The 17,186-nt window shown below is 46.0% G+C and overlaps 3 protein-coding genes across 3 annotated transcripts in view; 2 read left to right on the top strand and 1 right to left on the bottom strand.

Moving 5' to 3' along the window:
* Positions 1-2,097: 2,097 nt before the first annotated feature.
* LOC139335982 (complement C1q and tumor necrosis factor-related protein 9) lies at positions 2,098-3,771 on the bottom strand. Its single transcript, XM_070969762.1, has 4 exons — positions 3,504-3,771; positions 3,263-3,343; positions 3,081-3,161; positions 2,098-2,996 (listed from the first exon to the last, which is right to left on the bottom strand). Exons 1-4 carry the CDS (start codon positions 3,769-3,771, stop codon positions 2,098-2,100), a joined length of 1,329 nt encoding a protein of 442 aa, XP_070825863.1.
* A 2,241-nt stretch (positions 3,772-6,012) lies between these two features.
* LOC139335981 (uncharacterized) lies at positions 6,013-9,186 on the top strand. The gene is made up of 2 exons (XM_070969761.1): positions 6,013-6,102; positions 7,720-9,186. The coding sequence occupies exons 1-2, from the start codon at positions 6,013-6,015 to the stop codon at positions 9,184-9,186; spliced, it is 1,557 nt and encodes a 518-aa protein (XP_070825862.1).
* Positions 9,187-9,536: 350 nt separating this feature from the next.
* Positions 9,537-17,186, top strand: part of LOC139336455 (diacylglycerol kinase delta) — a 36,623-nt gene continuing 28,973 nt past the window's right edge. Inside the window, exons 1-3 of the mRNA XM_070970584.1 lie at positions 9,537-9,674; positions 15,197-15,307; positions 15,577-15,657. Coding sequence (XP_070826685.1) covers positions 9,537-9,674; positions 15,197-15,307; positions 15,577-15,657 — 330 coding nt within the window. The remainder of the gene's footprint in view (positions 9,675-15,196; positions 15,308-15,576; positions 15,658-17,186) is intronic.

Genomic DNA, 17,186 nt, shown 5'->3' with positions numbered 1-17,186 from the left:
ATGTCCCAGAAATTGTGCATTTATGTGTGCAAAAACCAAATTTTTGTGGCCTGCATGGGTGGGGTCGGGGCCCCAGGGATTTCTTGCTTGGAGCCCCAAGAGACCCTAGCAACACCACTGGTGACCATGTGACCGTGTAACTCGAATTAAATTAAGGAAACGGTGCTCACATGACGTCAGGGTTGTTGCTTTTTATTGAGTAACAACAACAACAGCAATAATTACATGAATAATATTCAGAATGATAATAATTTGATGAATTCTTGTGGAGTTATATGATGAAAGTGAACATGCTTGTGTTGAAACTGTGATTATGAACTAACATTAACATTTATCTGAGAGGTTCTTTATGTTTACTGACTGGTATTTCCCGCTGTCAACTCTTTGATGTTATTATATCTTGACATGCAGGCAGTGTTGATATTTTCCTGCTCTACAATGTTCAACATGAATCAAATTGCTGTTGAGGAAGTCCAGTAAATTATGGAGCAGAAGTAGCAGAAGAAGAACAATATGTCCTCGTGGTCATTTAGCTGCTGATGGATTAACAATCAGTGACACACAAACAGCTGAAGGTTTCTTTCAGTCTTTTATTGGAGCTTTTTCTCAGAAACAACAGAATGGCCACAAATAAACACAAAGATTTCTGCTTTTAACTTAAAGCCTGCTGCTTTCCGTGGAGGTCATTCATGAATCGCCCAGGACTATGCGGCTCTGATATGTTTACAGTGAATCAGCTGTTGATCACCTTCAGCACCCCTCATTGACCCTCCTTTGAGTTACATTTTAAGAGGCCGCTGAGCATTTAATTTTCAAACTTCATGTGTTTCCTGCTGCTGTACGAGGACTAGAAACTTCTCTTTAATGCTAGATCCCGTTCTGGCTTTAGCTGTTTGAGGAAACCCCTCTGAATAAGTCATGAGGATGTGAACTCCAAATACACCTGGACATTCAGGTTGTCTTTGTTCCTTTGTTGCAGAACAGAGCAGACCCTTTTAGGAAACCCTGCCCAGCTGAGACAATGTGGATCTAAAGCGAGGTTGTGCATCGTGTTATGCTGACGCTGTAGGATCAGATGACTCACTGCCTGGAAAACTCCAACAAAGTCTAGAAATCACACCAGTTTGCACACAAAGAACAGAGACGAGATGGATGATAACAGATAACAATGACACTGATGCCTCAGGATGTGAATACAGCAACATTAATGTAATGACGTGACTGTACTGGAAATATAAAGAGCCCAAGAAAACTGACAGGAAAGGACAATATAAACTGTAAAAATAAGTGAAGCTACAATACTGAGATAGAGAGAAAGTACAATGAAACAGAAATACAAGGTCAGAATCAAAACACAAACCAGATGTTTCCAGCAAAATGTAAAAATTAATTTGAAAAATTATTCTGACATAAATCACCATTATTGTATTTCATTCATTTTTTTAGGTATTTGAATAAGTAAGATCCCTAATATTTTTCATGATCTGGGCACAGCAGACACAGTGACAGGAAGTCAGCCAATTAAGGAAACTTGGGATTCTCATACCATATTGCTTTTAACAATACAACAAAACAATGTTTGCTTGTGGCCCACAAATTTCAGTTTGGACATCTCTGCTTTAAATCATCTCTGTACTGTTGCTTTGGTCCACACCTGATTGTTTTGTTCAGATCTGCCCAAACGAATCCTAACAAAGGGGAAGCCAACCAGTCTTATTTAAATAAGAAAACAACAACACAGGCATGAAGACGCCCTTAAACTGACCCATTCACATCACAAAAAACAGGGATTCCGTCAAGGTTCCAGGTGAAAGGGGTATCTGTTCTGATCGAGGGGACATGAGTACTGCTTTTAGTTGGTGGGGATTCATTAAGGATCAGGAACTTTTCTTGTCTCAGGGCAATTATGTTGCTCAAGGACAAGGTCCAGTATTTGGGTGGTGTAAAGTGAGAATGTCTCGTTCATTTATTCATCAGCAGTTAAGTGGGTGTCTTTTTGTTCCATCATTCTACAGGTGAGAAAAAGCAAGTTATTCATTACTGAAGCTAATTGGATCCCCCACCAGCAGGTGAAGTAGGGGGTTTGGTAGTGCTAGACTAAGGCATGTTGCCCCAGTTGTATCCGGCCTCAGGTGTGATCATTGGGGGAATAGGTGCTCTAAGTAAGGGCATATCACATGTATCTGGGTGGAGCAAGAAGCCAGAGAAGGTACTGCTGGAGTCAGCACCAGCATACATGCCATTGGTGGTCAAATCCTTGACCTGAAGCCACACTCTGTCCCCAACAACCAAATGAAGGATGACTGAATGTGAGGTCGTACCCAAAACCTTGGGGTCTGTGGTTTTGACAACCGGCATAAAATTATGAAAGAGGCCAACTTTGAGGACTCGTTCATAGACGGTGAGGTGGTAGCTGAAGACATAGGTGCCGTTGACGGGGGCAGTGTAGAGGCCGGTGCTGGGGTCATAACTCCCTTGGATGTTGTAGAAAACGTGGGAGAAAACCACAGGGGCATTGGGTTGAGGGTAACTGGACGTCAACCCTGCAGCAAAGGCTGACTGGATGCTGGGCATGCAGGGACCAGGAAGACCCATCATCCCCATGTGCCCCATGTCTCCCTTATCTCCCTTTGGCCCATTCTGCCCCACAAGCCCCACCTGTCCCTGCTCTCCTTTGTCCCCTGTGTCCCCTTTCTGTCCTGGACTCCCATCTACCCCGTCTGTACAGTTACACTCCCCCTGGAGCCCTGGTTCTCCTTTCTCACCCACAGAACCAGGGGCACCAGGTCGACCGAGCTCACCCATATCACCCTTAATGCCTTTGGGTGCCGGTAGTCCTGGGATACCAGGCAGACCTCTGGGTCCTGCAGGGCCAGGCAGACCGGATGGTCCTGGAGGACCCAGGTTGGACTCACAGGCATCTGGACAAACTCCGTCATCTCCTTTTGGACCCTGATCACCTGGACGGCCCTCCAGACCTTGCTCACCTTTGTTACCTTCAGGACAACAAAAACCAGTTCAGAAGCTGCTGGGTCAATGAAATGAAAGTACCCAATAACTGGAACTGGTTTGTCACTCACCTTTGAAGCCTCTCTCTCCTTTGGGTCCCATAAGACCTTGGGGTCCTCGGTCTCCCTTCTCACCCTCGTCTCCTTTCTGTCCTGAGGGTCAAACACAGTCAGAGGAAGTCAATGTAAAGCCAGTGTACAGCGTGGTATCAGCTTTGTGTTGTGAGAGCAGAGGATGATTGGACGTTGTTTACCTTTGATCCCTTGTCTGCCCGCAAAACCTGGAGGACCTCTGAACCCCGTCATCCCTCTTCTTCCAGGGCTACCTGGACTACCTGAGTGGGAAAGAGAGACCAACATGATATCATACCAGCATTCCCTGTAAATGTAAATATTATGATATGACTACATTTAGAACTGCAGTATTATGTCTATACTGAATTACTATGAATCAGATCTCTTACGACATACATGTGCCTTTGTGTATTGTTTTACCTGGCAGTCCCCGGTCTCCTCGGTCTCCTTTGGGTCCCTGGCTGCTCTGGCAGTGTGTGCAGAGACAGAACCAGGGGATCTGGTCTGGGGGGATGGGGACTGAGGCCTGCAGCAGCATCTGGCAGTAGGCTTCCAGGGCCCCAGCTGGCGGCTCTGTCACGTTGTCTCCAACAGGGTAAAAACTGCGTCCAGGGCTGTCAACTGGCGGGTAGGGAGGTGCAAGAGGAGTGTCCCAGCCTTCCTCAGAGAGGGGCTCAGGCATCGCCATGACAACAAGGAGAGAAATTGCCATCAAGAAGAAGTGAAGTGGAAAGGTCGGCATGTTCTGTAGAGAAGAACCACATCTCTGTAATGATTCCTGATTGTTTTCCCATCAGCCACCAGTGTTTTCATCATTTTTTATCTACTTGTTTAAAGTCAAAGAGACATCATCATCATCATCATCATCATCATCATCCACTGATCCATATCGGTGTTTCATTGTTAATAAAACGTATTCTGGTTCACAGCTTCTTGATTCTTGCGTGGACACACTGAAATATTTAGTGTCATTAAATTATAACAATGAAGCAACCAAAACAAACAAAATAATTCAAACTTCACATCTTCACAGAATATTCATTGCCATCTTTGACAAAACTTTTAATGCCTCCATAGATGTTCTTAAAGGGAAGGCGCCTTTTTTAAAGGTTTACCAAGACAAATAACGAAAGGACACGAGTGAAAGAGAAAAACATTTGATCTCTGTACATTTCTGCTTTTCACAAATTGAATAAAGACAATAAAATACAATAAGTCAATTTTCAGCTGTAATAAAGAAATTTCATTGACTCAACGGGGTTAGTGCTTATTGTGGTTCAATTATCAAAATATGTTATCATTAATTTAACCACAAGGACAATGAAAAGAATTGAAAAAATGTCCTAAAATTAAGCACAAATTTATCATAATAATTATTATTGTTATTATTATTAGTAGTAGTATTATGCATAATAATAAAAATACATTAATTGTTTAAAATCATATTTACTTTATATATTTCTTGGATCTCGGATCTATTTTATGCTTTTCCTGTTTTTGAAAAATAAATTTTCTTTTTTGCAAATATTTTCCTTTCTGTTTTTTCACTCAGTACATTTTACATTTCAGTAAATTCTACATCATGTCTGTAATTTTCTTTTTCACGTTCTTTTCATTTTTCATTTATTAAAAAATTAAATCAAATGATCTCAGTTGTTTCACTCACCAAATTGTTGATTCTTTGATGCATCGCAAAACATCTGAAGTCTCAGAGTTACCTGCACACTCACCTGTCAGCTGCTAATAAAACACCTGGACTCCACCCACCTGCTGCTCCACCCACACACTGCCAGACACAGGTGTGTGTGTGTGTGTGTGTGTGTGTGTGTGTGTGTGTGTGTGTGTGTGTGTGTGTGTGTGTGTGTGTGTGTGTGTGTGTGTGTTGAGTAACAAGTTGCCCTGAGTTTTTGTGTTTTCTCTTTAATGCATAATATGACCTCATTACAATAATACACACAGGTGTCACATCACAATGTATACACACACACACACACACACACACACACACACACACACACCGTGCGTACTGTTTAAAATGAATGTCTGTCTTCTCAACCTGTGACATCTTTCAGTGTTTCTGCATTGGTTTCAAATGAAAACATCCGGCTGGACGTTAGCTTACACATTAAAGGTGTTGTTGTTTACCTTACTGTTAACAACCTGTTCACATCACTGCGTTTATTTTTAGTGTTTACAGGCTTCATGTACATACCTGTCCACCACATAAATTCACCCATTTCCAGTTTAAACATTTTACTATTCCTGTCCACCTGTTGACTCCCCTTCATCATCATCATCATCATCATCATCATCATCATCATCATTCTTTCATTCATGGCTGTCTTTCACGGACCGGATTGGCTCCATGATGAAGATAACCGTCATATGTTAGGCTGTCACGTGTCATTGGTTGAACCAACTGGAAGCTTTTATTGTGAAGGAGCCTCGGGAAAAGAGCAGAACTTCATCAGCTGTGCTGTTAAGGACACATTTCATCATTGATGGATATTAATGTTAATAGAAACAGGTGCACACAACAAGGCGTGGACATATTCAGGTGGTATCAGTTTTAATGAGGAGAATCAGAACAATAAAAAGCGCAGTGAGATGAGGAGCTGCAGATCTTCATCGTATTCACATTATTGAACTGAGCGTGACGTTCAACACATTTAACTTTCTCCTCAAGACAAAGTTTGTAATGATGAGGTGAACACGAGCTGTCTACGAGGACATACAGAGGACGAGTGGCTGAAGATGGACCGGACAGATTTATGAGGACATGTTGACACAGAATCTATTGAGAATTGAGCCTATTGGAGCAACCAGCTCAGAAATCTGAGCAAAGGTGGGTATTTCATTCTCATCAATTCAACTACAAGTAAGAGCATCTAAACGTAGCCTGTCTTTGTCCCTTTAGTCAGGGGACAGAATGAACTCCAGGCATCCACGTGGACACAATAATGGACTCGGCATTGCAGTCACTCTGTTCCCACTCCGGGGCCTCTCTTTCATTCGTGAGGTGACCTGGTTAGACTTCAGAGGCTGCCCTGATAATGCAGAGGTGTAACTGTGATCCTTCTCTGTATGGACCATCCAGCTGGGCTGATTGAAGCCCGTCACCGGATCCTGCACAAAACAAACGCTCTATAGGTGTGACTGAGTCCTGGGAATGAGGATGGGAGGGTCCATGTAGGTCAGCTGTGGGCTGATGTGGTCATGTAGGGCACCGGAGCCAGGTGACACACCCACCTGATGAGCGCCACGTTCAGCTTCCATCAAACTCTGACGACCTGGTTTAGTGAGAGAACTGAAGTTTCACCTGTGAACTGGCTGAATTAGGCTCACAGGTGAATTTCATGTGGATCCCTACCCTCGAGTCTTTTCCTCTATTTGCACCATGAATGAAAACACTCATATCACACACAAACTACACATATTGTATGTATTCTGTATGTATATACGTCACTGTATATATTCCTTATAAATATAGTTAAATAAATAGAAATGTGTTCTTTCATGCCACATTTCTCTCCTGTATTCTCTGTTGTTGTCTTTTTGTTTTTGTGTTTTGTGTGTTAGACATGTCATAAATCCACATGTGTCTGTGTGTTCTTCTGTTAGTGTGTGTGTGTGTGTGTGTGTGTGTGTGTGTGTGTGTGTGTGTGTGTGTGTGTGTGTGTGTGTGTGTGTTACTTTCACTGCCTTGTTTGTTTTACAAAACAATATGAACTGGTGGTGAAACTGGATCCCAGTAAACAGAAACCAACACCCCCAACCCTGTTACTCACCACACAGACTGAAAGTTAGACTCTCTGAGACCCTCTGAACCTCCACTGAGACCCTTTGAACCTCCACTGAGACCCTCTGAACCTCCACTGAGACCCTTTGAACCTCCACTGAGACCCTCTGAACCTCCACTGAGACCCTTTGAACCCCCTCAAACACCCTTTGAACCTCCACTGAGACCCTTTGAACCCCCTCAAACACCCATTGAACCTCCACTGACAAACCGTTGAACCTCCTCAGAGACCCTTTGAACCTCCTCTGACACCCTTTGAACCTCCTCAGAGACCCTTTGAACCTCCACTGAGACCCTTTGAACCTCCTCTGACACCCTTTGAACCTCCAATTACACCCTTTGAACCTCCACTGAGGACCTCTGAACTTCCACTGAGACCCTTTGAACCTCCTCTGACACCCTTTGAACCTCCTCAGAGACCCTTTGAACCTCCACTGAGACACTCTGAACCTCCACTGAGACCCTTTGAACCCCCTCAAACACCCTTTGAACCTCCACTGAGACCATTTGAACCTCCTCAGAGACCCATTGAACCTCCACTGACAACCTTTGAACCTCCTCAGAGACCCTTTGAACCTCCTCTGACACCCTTTGAACTTCCTCAGAGACCATTTGAACCTCCACTGAGACCCTTTGAACCTCCTCTGACACCCTTTGAACCTCCTCAGAGACCCTTTGAACCTCCACTGAGGACCTCTGAACTTCCACTGAGACCCTTTGAACCTCCACTGAGACCCTTTGAACCCCCTCAAACACCCATTGAACCTCCACTGACAAACCGTTGAACCTCCTCAGAGACCCTTTGAACCTCCTCTGACACCCTTTGAACCTCCTCAGAGACCCTTTGAACCTCCACTGAGACCCTTTGAACCTCCTCTGACACCCTTTGAACCTCCAATTACACCCTTTGAACCTCCACTGAGGACCTCTGAACTTCCTGTGAGACCCTTTGAACCTCCTCTGACACCCTTTGAACCTCCTCAGAGACCCTTTGAACCTCCACTGAGACACTCTGAACCTCCACTGAGACCCTTTGAACCTCCACTGAGACCCTTTGAACCTCCACTGAGACCCTCTGAACCTCCACTGAGACCCTTTGAACCTCCTCAGAGACCCTTTGAAACTCCACTGACAACCTTTGAACCTCCTCAGAGACCCTTTGAACCTCCACTGAGACCCTTTGAACCCCCTCAAACACCCTTTGAACCTCCACTGAGACCATTTGAACCTCCTCAGAGACCCATTGAACCTCCACTGACAACCTTTGAACCTCCTCAGAGACCCTTTGAACCTCCTCTGACACCCTTTGAACTTCCTCAGAGACCATTTGAACCTCCACTGAGACCCTTTGAACCTCCTCTGACACCCTTTGAACCTCCTCAGAGACCATTTGAACCTCCACTGACAGCCTTTGAACCTCCACTGAGGACCTCTGAACTTCCACTGAGACCCTTTGAACCTCCTCTGACACCCTTTGAACCTCCTCAGAGACCCTTTGAACCTCCACTGAGGACCTCTGAACTTCCACTGAGACCCTTTGAACCTCCACTGAGACCCTCTGAACCTCCACTGAGACCCTTTGAAACTCCACTGAAAACCTTTGAACATCCACTGAGACCCTCTGAACCTCCACTGAGACCCTCTGAACCTCCACTGAGACCCTTTGACCCTCCTCAGAGACCCTTTGAACCTCCACTGACAACCTTTGAACATACTCAGAGACCCTTTGAACCTCCACTGAGACCCTTTGAACCCCCTCAAACACCCTTTAAACCTCCACTGAGACCATTTGAACCTCCTCGGAGACCCATTGAACCTCCACTGACACCCTTTGAACCTCCTCAGAGACCTTTTGAACCTCCACTGACACCCTTTGAACCTCCTCAGAGACCCTTTGAACCTCCACTGACACCCTTTGAACCTCCTCAGAGACCCTTTGAACCTCCACTGACACCCTTTGAACCTCCACTGACACCCTTTGAACCTCCTCAGAGACCCTTTGAACCTCCACTGACACCCTTTGAACCTCCTCAGAGACCCTTTGAACCTCCACTGACACCCTTTGAACCTCCTCAGAGACCCTTTGAACCTCCACTGACACCCTTTGAACCTCCTCAGAGACCCTTTGAACCTCCACTGACACCCTTTGAACCTCCACTGACACCCTTTGAACCTCCTCAGAGACCCTTTGAACCTCCACTGACACCCTTTGAACCTCCTCAGAGACCCTTTGAACCCCCACTGAGGACCTCTGAACTTCCACTGAGACCCTTTGAACGAATCATCATATTGGTCAGCTTTTGACCTGCTGCTACAAATGTCCTCAAAACAACTCTGTGTCTTCAGTTTACAGTTTAGCTATTGAAGATTAGAAATATATTAACAGAAAATTCAGTTGATGGTAAAGTTTCCACGTGTTTCAAACAGAACACAGATATCACACACGTCACCTGTCAAGTTAAGATTAAAATATATATTTTGTTACATTTATTATTTTAAAAAGTTGTGGTATTGATATGTGACGAGATATTGTAATATCTCACTTTGACCACCAGGGGTCAGTAAGCGCCCTCTCATCTCCTCCTGTGCGTTGTCCGGGCTTCGCCGATGGGGGGCGCTCCTTCCCCGGTCCACCCCGGGGGTCTGGTGGCAGGATGGCGGAGGCAGGGGGACCGGAGTCTGCCGCGGTCCGGTGCCCGGACGAGTCGTCGGACAGCGAGCCGGAGCAGGAGCCGGGAACCCCGCAGAAACTCATTCGAAAGGTGTCCACGTCCGGCCAGATCCGCAGCAAGGTAACGAGGGTTTAAATCCCGGCGCGTATTCGCGGACTTTACCTGTGGTCAGTGTCTGTTTTCATTCAGCGGGGGTGGGCCACACACAGCCCCGAGGTGCACCGCTCCCCTCCAGGGAGACAACGGAATTCCATACTAAAACCTCACAGTTCAAGATGTCCTTCCCGTATAAACAATTGATGTACAGCGGCCGAGAACAGTTATCGCCTGTCCGGAATAGAGAGGGACGCTGTGTAATTCGGCATAAACCAGACTCACCAAACATTTCGAATATTTATTACACTTCATCTTTTATAACCGCTTTGACACTTTTTCCCACGTCCCCTTCCCCCACTCCTCGGTGTGGTCGGCCATAACAATCAGAGGAAATTATTTGAAGAAAGGGGCATTTAAATGAAGTCACTGCTACTTGGTGGATTCGGATTTTGCCGATTTGAGGAGATGATTTGACTGAACTTAAAAGTGTTTAATGCTCGTGTTTGTGTTGCGTATATTTTCTAATGAACGATGTCATCTGAATTCTGACGGATTTTAAGGCGACTTTGGGTCCAGTCCTTCTGCCTTCTAGAGCAAACGGGTCACAGCTGCTCCACCAACACTCGTTAAACACTTAATTAAATTACCGGAAATCAAATGAACGAACGCGTGACTTTTGTAGATGTTCGGGTTTAAACAGAAATACGGAACATGATTTAGTGCTGGACGCCCGGTTTTAAAAGTCCGTTTCTTCAACGTTAGCCGGAATGTGTAGCTCCTGGCTAACTTTATTAAACTAGAACCGGGATCAGTTTAGGGTTTAAAATTCATACTCTGGGAGAAGCGGTACTGAAACACGGTTAAAATATATAAAACCAACTCGGTGTCACGGGGAAAGGTTTGTTTGCACCGTTGTACGGGCACAAACCGGGAGTTGGAGGCAGGGCTAACACGGCTAACTACTGCTAGCCGAAGGGTCCCAGGCCCGCTGGAAAGCCCCGCCGTTTCCCACTACTGCCCACCCGTGAGAGGTGGGCTGCACTCCGCGGTGGACGCTGACTTCAGGTCGGTGGACGTGAGTAAAACCGGCTGAAAATCTAAACTCTCGTGTTATTATGTGTTTCGGTATGAGTCCGCTTAACGAGACATAACGGTCCTCAGTGTTCGTAATTACGGTTTGACGGGGTTATCGTTAAATAATAGCGCTCTTTTAGACGTTAATACCAGCAGAAATGTTTGAATTCCTTCAGATTTCACAGTTCGGTTCAACATAACTGCACATTTATTACACAAGTGAAGTTTTATTAACTGTGTTAACTTTAAGCATTAACGTAATTACTGTAGTTTGCGCTGCCTTCAGTAAAGCTCGGGAATACCAGCGTCACAAACCTGAAGCGATTTTCTCCAGTGAAAACAGCAAAATCAACAGTGACGGGGAGGTTTGCTCACATTAAAGACTTTAAGAAGAGTTTTCCTCATCTAGAAAAGTGTGTGTGACTGAGAGTAGGTACAACAGCTGTTTGAGCTGAGTCCTGATCATGTCCACCAGCAGTTTGTCCTCAGCGTCCAGTGTCTTCATTCAGTGGATAGAATATAAAATCCTGCTGTCAGTTAATCTACATTTAGCTGGGACTTTTCATTCCTGTCAGCTCACGTGCTTTAAATAAAGCTTCGTTTGTGCATGTTCACGCTGTAAGCAGGTGGGAAGACAATTAAGATGATTATTCAGGGAGATTTCTTTCAACCAGCAGAAAAAAAACACACAGATCTGACAGCAAGGAGCTCTCAACCACGTTGGCTCATTCATTGTGTTTTCTGTCTTTCTCTTTCTTAATTTATTTGGCCTTTATGTTCACGTGACGCATTCAGTGTCACCAGCCTAATCACGTGGATGTCAGGATGCTTTTTGGGACACAGTGGCGACATGTCCGATGGTTCCTGAAGCCAGCAGCAGCTCACCGCAGACTGACGTGGATGTTTGAGTCACAGGAAGTGACCTCGGCTGGAAGCCACTGGTTTCTATTTAAAGCTCGCGTTTTGGGAGCTTTCACAGTCTGAGACAAAAACATGAAAACTGAGTCATGTGGGAAATAACGAGATATTTGTGGTCAGGAGGAAGCCGGCAGCCATGGATGGAGCGTTTCAAGGCTGACTGCTGCTGAATATCAGTGTCTCATTACGAGAGTCTGTGGAGACGTCGCAGTTCGAATTTATTTATACATTAATGTGCGATATGAGCCCATAACGTGAATCCATATTTATCGTTAACATGGACACAGCCGTCCACTGACGAGGACCGGTCTGCCACCCAGCTGCCAGAGGGAGGGGTACATTGCGGTTAATGTAGGCCCAGTTTCCCAGTCGATCCCCACAACTCAAAAAAGACATTCGGCTTCCTGTCACATGACAGAGAGAGCAGATGATCCAGAGACTGCCGGAAGAAAGGAGGCAGTTATCAATCATCACGATAGTTGCTGATTATTTTCCTGTCAGTCGACTGATTGATTAAGTAAAGCCGAATAAATGATGATGATGATGATGATGATGATGATGATGATGATGATGATGATGTCGTCATTGAGTGAGACTTTTACCTTGAAAAATACACTGAAGACAACATGAAAGAAGAAAATTAGTGCGTTTATGATTAACGTGACTCTTTGAGAACAGTTTGAACAGCAGCCTGGTTGTAATGACGAGTCAGCAGTATTCTTGTGCAATCAATACGAGTCAGCAGTATTCTTGTGCAATCAATACGAGTCAGCAGTATTCTTGTGCTATCAATACGAGTCAGCAGTATTCTTGTGCTATCAATACGAGTCAGCAGTATTCTTGTGCTATCAATACGAGTCAGCAGTATTCTTGTGCAATCAATACGAGTCAGCAGTATTCTTGTGCTATCAATACGAGTCAGCAATATTCTTGTGCTATCAATACGAGTCAGCAGTATTCTTGTGCTATCAATACGAGTCAGCAGTATTCTTGTGCTATCAATATGAGTCAGCAGTATTCTTGTGCTATCAATACGAGTCAGCAGTATTCTTGTGCTATCAATACGAGTCAGCAGTATTCTTGTGCTATCAATACGAGTCAGCAGTATTCTTGTGCTATCAATACGAGTCAGCAGTATTCTTGTGCTATCAATATGAGTCAGCAGTATTCTTGTGCTATCAATGCCGTCTTTTATGAGACGTTGTGTAACGCACTCTGTTGACGACCTTTCCTGTCTGACTGATGAAGGTCTGTGCGCTTCTCTGAATGGCCGCCGTTGTGAACTTCATCACAAGACGACAGCATCGGCGGTGAAGAAGCTCCGATAATTTACAGTATTCAGAACGCAGGCGCTCCTCATCAGTACACGATGCTGCAGTACAAATACACCAACGAAGGAAACTCCCCCCATTTCTGGGTTTTTCATTCGTCCTCGTGGAATCAAAGTTTTTTTGAATTGATGCCAAAAAAAAAGGTTTGAAACCAGAAGAAAGTAAAACAAGTACTGGCTAGTACTGCAGGAAGTCTTGTTGGTGTTTAAAGGTCAGCGTGAAGTACTCTTTGAGACTCCCCTCTGCAGCAGGCTGCAGTCCATCAGGACCAAAACCTCACGCCTCAACACTTTTTTCCCGTCTGCCGTCAGCCTGATCAACAAGGCCCGGACCCCCCCGACACTCTTCACACTCCTCCTCTGCCTCCTCTGCCTCACGGCCAGAGCTCTGCTACGTTAACGCTCGGCTTGGATCCCGCTGCTGTTTTACAGAACGCTGCCAGCTGTACTGCGTTTATTTAGACTGTATATTCTTACATTTTTACTTTTTAATAGCTTATTTCTAGAAGATGTGTCACGCACCAACTTCACCACAACAAATTCCTCCTGTGTGTCAAGTCGTACTTGGCAATAAAGTTTTTCTCATTCTGATTCTGATTCTCGGTAGTAGTTTTCTTGGTGTTTAAAGGTGAGTGTGAAGTACTCAGTAGTAGTTTTCTTGGTGTTTAAAGGTGTGTGTGAAGTACTCGGTAGTAGTTTTCTTGGTGTTTAAAGGTGGGTGAAGTACTCGGTAGTAGTTTTGTGGGACTGAGGCAAAGATCCAGATCATTGAGCTGTTGGCTCTAAAGAAACATTAAATCTGTGAATCAGTCTGACGTCCTGATGTCTCCCATGAGCGCCACCTTCAGGACAAAATGTCCCAAAAATACTAAATACTAAAATACTAAAAATAGTTAAGTAATAATAATTAATGAAGTGTGTGTGTGTGTGTGTCTGTGTGTGTCTGTGTGTGTGTGTGTCTGTCTGTGTGTGTGTCTGTGTGTGTGTGTGTCTCTGTGTGTGTGTGTGCGTGTGTGTGTGTGTGTGTGTCTGTGTGTGTGTGTGTGTGTGTGTGTGTCTCTCTCTGTGTCTCTGTGTGTGTGTGTGTCTCTCTGTGTCTGTGTGTGTGTGTGTGTGTGTCTGTGTGTGTGTGTGTGTGTGTGTGTCTGTGTGTGTGTGTGTGCGTGTGTGTGTGTCTCTGTGTGTCTCTCTGTGTGTGTGTGTGTGTCTCTGTGTCTGTGTGTGTGTGTGTGTGTGTGTGTCTCTCTCTGTGTCTGTGTGTGTGTGTGTGTGTGTGTGTGTGTGTGTGTGTGTGTGTGTGTGTGTGTGTGTCTGTGTGTGTGTGTGTCTGTGTGTGTGTGTGTCTCTGTGTGTGTGTGTGCGTGTGTGTGTGTGTGTCTGTGTGTGTGTGTGTGTGTGTGTCTCTCTCTGTGTCTCTGTGTGTGTGTGTCTCTCTCTGTGTGTCTCTGTGTGTGTGTGTGTGTCTCTGTGTCTGTGTGTGTGTGTGTGTGTGTGTGTGTGTGTCTGTGTGTGTGTGTGTGTGTGTGTGTCTGTCTGTGTGTCTGTCTGTGTGTGTGTGTGTCTCTGTGTGTGTGTGTGCGTGTGTGTGTGGGTGTGTGTGTCTGTGTGTGTGTGTGTGTGTGTGTGTGTGTGTCTCTCTCTGTGTCTCTGTGTGTGTGTGTGTCTCTCTGTGTCTCTGTGTGTGTGTGTGTGTGTGTCTGTGTGTGTGTGTGTGTGTGTCTCTGTGTGTGTGTGTGTGCGTGTGTGTGTGTCTCTGTGTGTCTCTCTGTGTGTGTGTGTGTGTCTCTGTGTCTGTGTGTGTGTGTGTGTGTGTGTCTCTCTCTGTGTCTGTGTGTGTGTGTGTGTCTCTCTCTCTCTGTGTGTGTGTCTCTGTGTGTGTGTGTGTGTGTGTGTGTGTGTGTGTGTGTGTGTGTCTGTCTGTCTGTCTGTCTCTGTCTCTGTGTCTCTGTGTGTGTGTGTGTGTGTGTGTGTCTCTCTCTCTCTGTGTGTGTGTCTCTGTGTGTGTGTGTGTGTGTGTCTCTGTGTCTCTCTGTGTGTCTCTGTGTGTGTGTGTGTGTGTGTGTGTGTGTGTCTCTCTCTCTCTGTGTGTGTGTCTCTGTGTGTCTCTGTGTGTGTGTGTGTGTGTGTCTCTCTCTCTCTGTGTGTGTGTCTCTGTGTGTGTGTGTGTGTGTGTGTGTGTGTGTCTCTGTGTCTCTCTGTGTGTCTCTGTGTGTGTGTGTCACAGACCGTGCTGAAGGAGGGTCACCTGATGAAACAGACCAACTCGTTCCAGCGCTGGAAGAGACGATACTTCAAGCTGCGAGGACGGACTCTGTACTACGCTCAGACCGCTAAGGTGACTGACCCTCATTCTGCTGCTCAGGCAGACTGTATACCAACTTACTTATCCGAACACCTGTCGGTGACATCGCCGTGTGGGCGTGGTCAGAGGAGCGTCGGCGTGGAGACCTCAGAGTTAGATTTCCAGATAGTTTGATATGAACGTGTTTCTTCCATTGGGAATATTTCCTTCCTGACCTTTTCCCTCAGTTCGTTAACTCGTCGTCACGGTGACGCGCTGACGTCACCTCAGGTGTGACCTGTACTGTGTGTCCGTCTTTGCAGTCCATAATCTTCGATGAGGTCGACCTGACCGACGCCAGCGTGGCCGAGTCCAGTACCAAGAACGTCAACAACAGCTTCACGGTGAGTCGCTCTTCCTCCTGCCAAGGTAAGACGAGCTCCTCATCGTCAGCGTGAACACACACCGTCCTGCCGCCACACACGCTCAACACAGCACCAAATGTGGATTCCTCCGCCGCTGAAAATAGTCCCAACAAGAGCTCCATTTGCTCCTGTTTGACATTTTTCTAAACATTTACACCGTCAGAGGAACCAATCGGCTTGAAGCTGAGAGCCACAGACAGGAAGTCAGACAGAACCGAGAGACGGACTGACAGGTTATTCAGGAGCGAGTCTGTCCACTGCAGCGTCAGCAGGCCGAGCCGAGCCGAGCCGAGCCAGACCCGGCTGATGTCATCCTTTTTGGTGTCACATATACACTATATGGATCTAAACTCTGTGTGTGTGTGTGTGTGTGTGTGTGTGTGTGTGTGTGTGTGTGTGTGTGTGTTCACGCGGAGGATGTTCTGTGCTGCTGTAGACCTCCTCCTCCTCTCCTCCTCCTCCACCTCTTCTTCTTCTTCTCCTTCTTTCTCTTCTTCTCTCTTGGTCTCCCCTCCTCCTCATCGTGGGCGTAGGCTTGAGTCATATGAGAGGATGTGGGTGGGGCCATTGGGTGGAGAGGGCAACATAGAGAGAGAGAGGTGGTAACAAAGCAGCAGAGGAGCGACAGACCATCACACAGTGAAGACCAGAACCAGGTCTCCAGAGGATCTGAACCTGGATCAGGACTCTGAGCTTGACTCTGCAGTGTGACCTGGACTAGATGGTGAGGTGGCTTTCAGAGGTTGTGTCAGTGGTAAAGGACTCAAACTGACGTGGTCGTGTCATCGCGAGGGTTTACCGACACGGTAAGAAAGCTGATTGGTCAGAGTTGTCGCTCAGACTGTGATGTCATATTTCAGGCTTTGATCAGAAAATGGTCAGATGTGGGACAGCATTCAGTCAGGACAGTCAGGAGGAATCCAGCAGCAGCCTCACCTGAAGCTCTTCTTCTTCTTCTTCTTCTTCTTCTTCTTCTTCTTCTTCTTCTTCTTCTTCTTCGTAGACTTCTCTCTGCTGCCAATGATGATGAACTTTGTCTTCAGATTAAAGGTGCGGACGTCTTCTGACGGCTGGTTTTAACCGACCCACCGTCCCAAACCTCCACACGTTTCATTGAAATGGTTCGTTTGTGTCGACTGACTAATCTGCGCAGCTCTGACGTGAATTTGGTCTGTAGAGACGCGAGGAGCAAAAAGCAAAAAGAAAAGGCAGCTGTTCGTCTTCCTCTGCATCCACAGCAGTTTGTATTGTTCCTCACTGTCACAGGATGTCGTTAGTGTGGGGGAGGAGGGGGAGGAGGGGGAGGAGGGGGAGGAGAGACAGGAGAGACAGAACAGAGGGCTTGGTTGAGGGGGGAGCAGAAAAAAAATGTCAGGAATGATGGAAACACTGACAGCTCTGTGTGTGTGTGTGTGTGTTTGTGTGTGTGTGTGTGTGTGTGTGTGTGTGTGTGTGTGTGTGTGTGTGTGTGTGTGTGTGTGTGTGTGTGTGTGTGTGTGTCAACGATC

Source organism: Chaetodon trifascialis, chromosome 9 (assembly GCF_039877785.1).
Source record: "Chaetodon trifascialis isolate fChaTrf1 chromosome 9, fChaTrf1.hap1, whole genome shotgun sequence".
Lineage (NCBI taxonomy): Eukaryota > Metazoa > Chordata > Actinopteri > Chaetodontiformes > Chaetodontidae > Chaetodon > Chaetodon trifascialis.
Note: the sequence above shows the minus strand (reverse complement) of the source record. Positions and strands in the feature narration are given on the sequence as shown.

Excerpts from the sequence above, each read along its gene's own strand:
- LOC139335981 (XM_070969761.1), top strand. The coding sequence starts at position 6,013 with ATGAACTCCAGGCATCCACGTGGACACAATAATGGACTCGGCATTGCA. Across the intron at positions 6,103-7,719 it reads GCCTCTCTTTCATTCGTGAG|AGACCCTTTGAACCTCCACT; the intron begins GTGACCTGGTTA and ends GAACCTCCTCAG.
- LOC139335982 (XM_070969762.1), bottom strand. The coding sequence starts at position 3,771 with ATGGCGATGCCTGAGCCCCTCTCTGAGGAAGGCTGGGACACTCCTCTT. Across the intron at positions 3,344-3,503 it reads AGGAGACCGGGGACTGCCAG|GTAGTCCAGGTAGCCCTGGA; the intron begins GTAAAACAATAC and ends TTTCCCACTCAG. Across the intron at positions 2,997-3,080 it reads AGGAGAGAGAGGCTTCAAAG|GTAACAAAGGTGAGCAAGGT; the intron begins GTGAGTGACAAA and ends GTTGTCCTGAAG.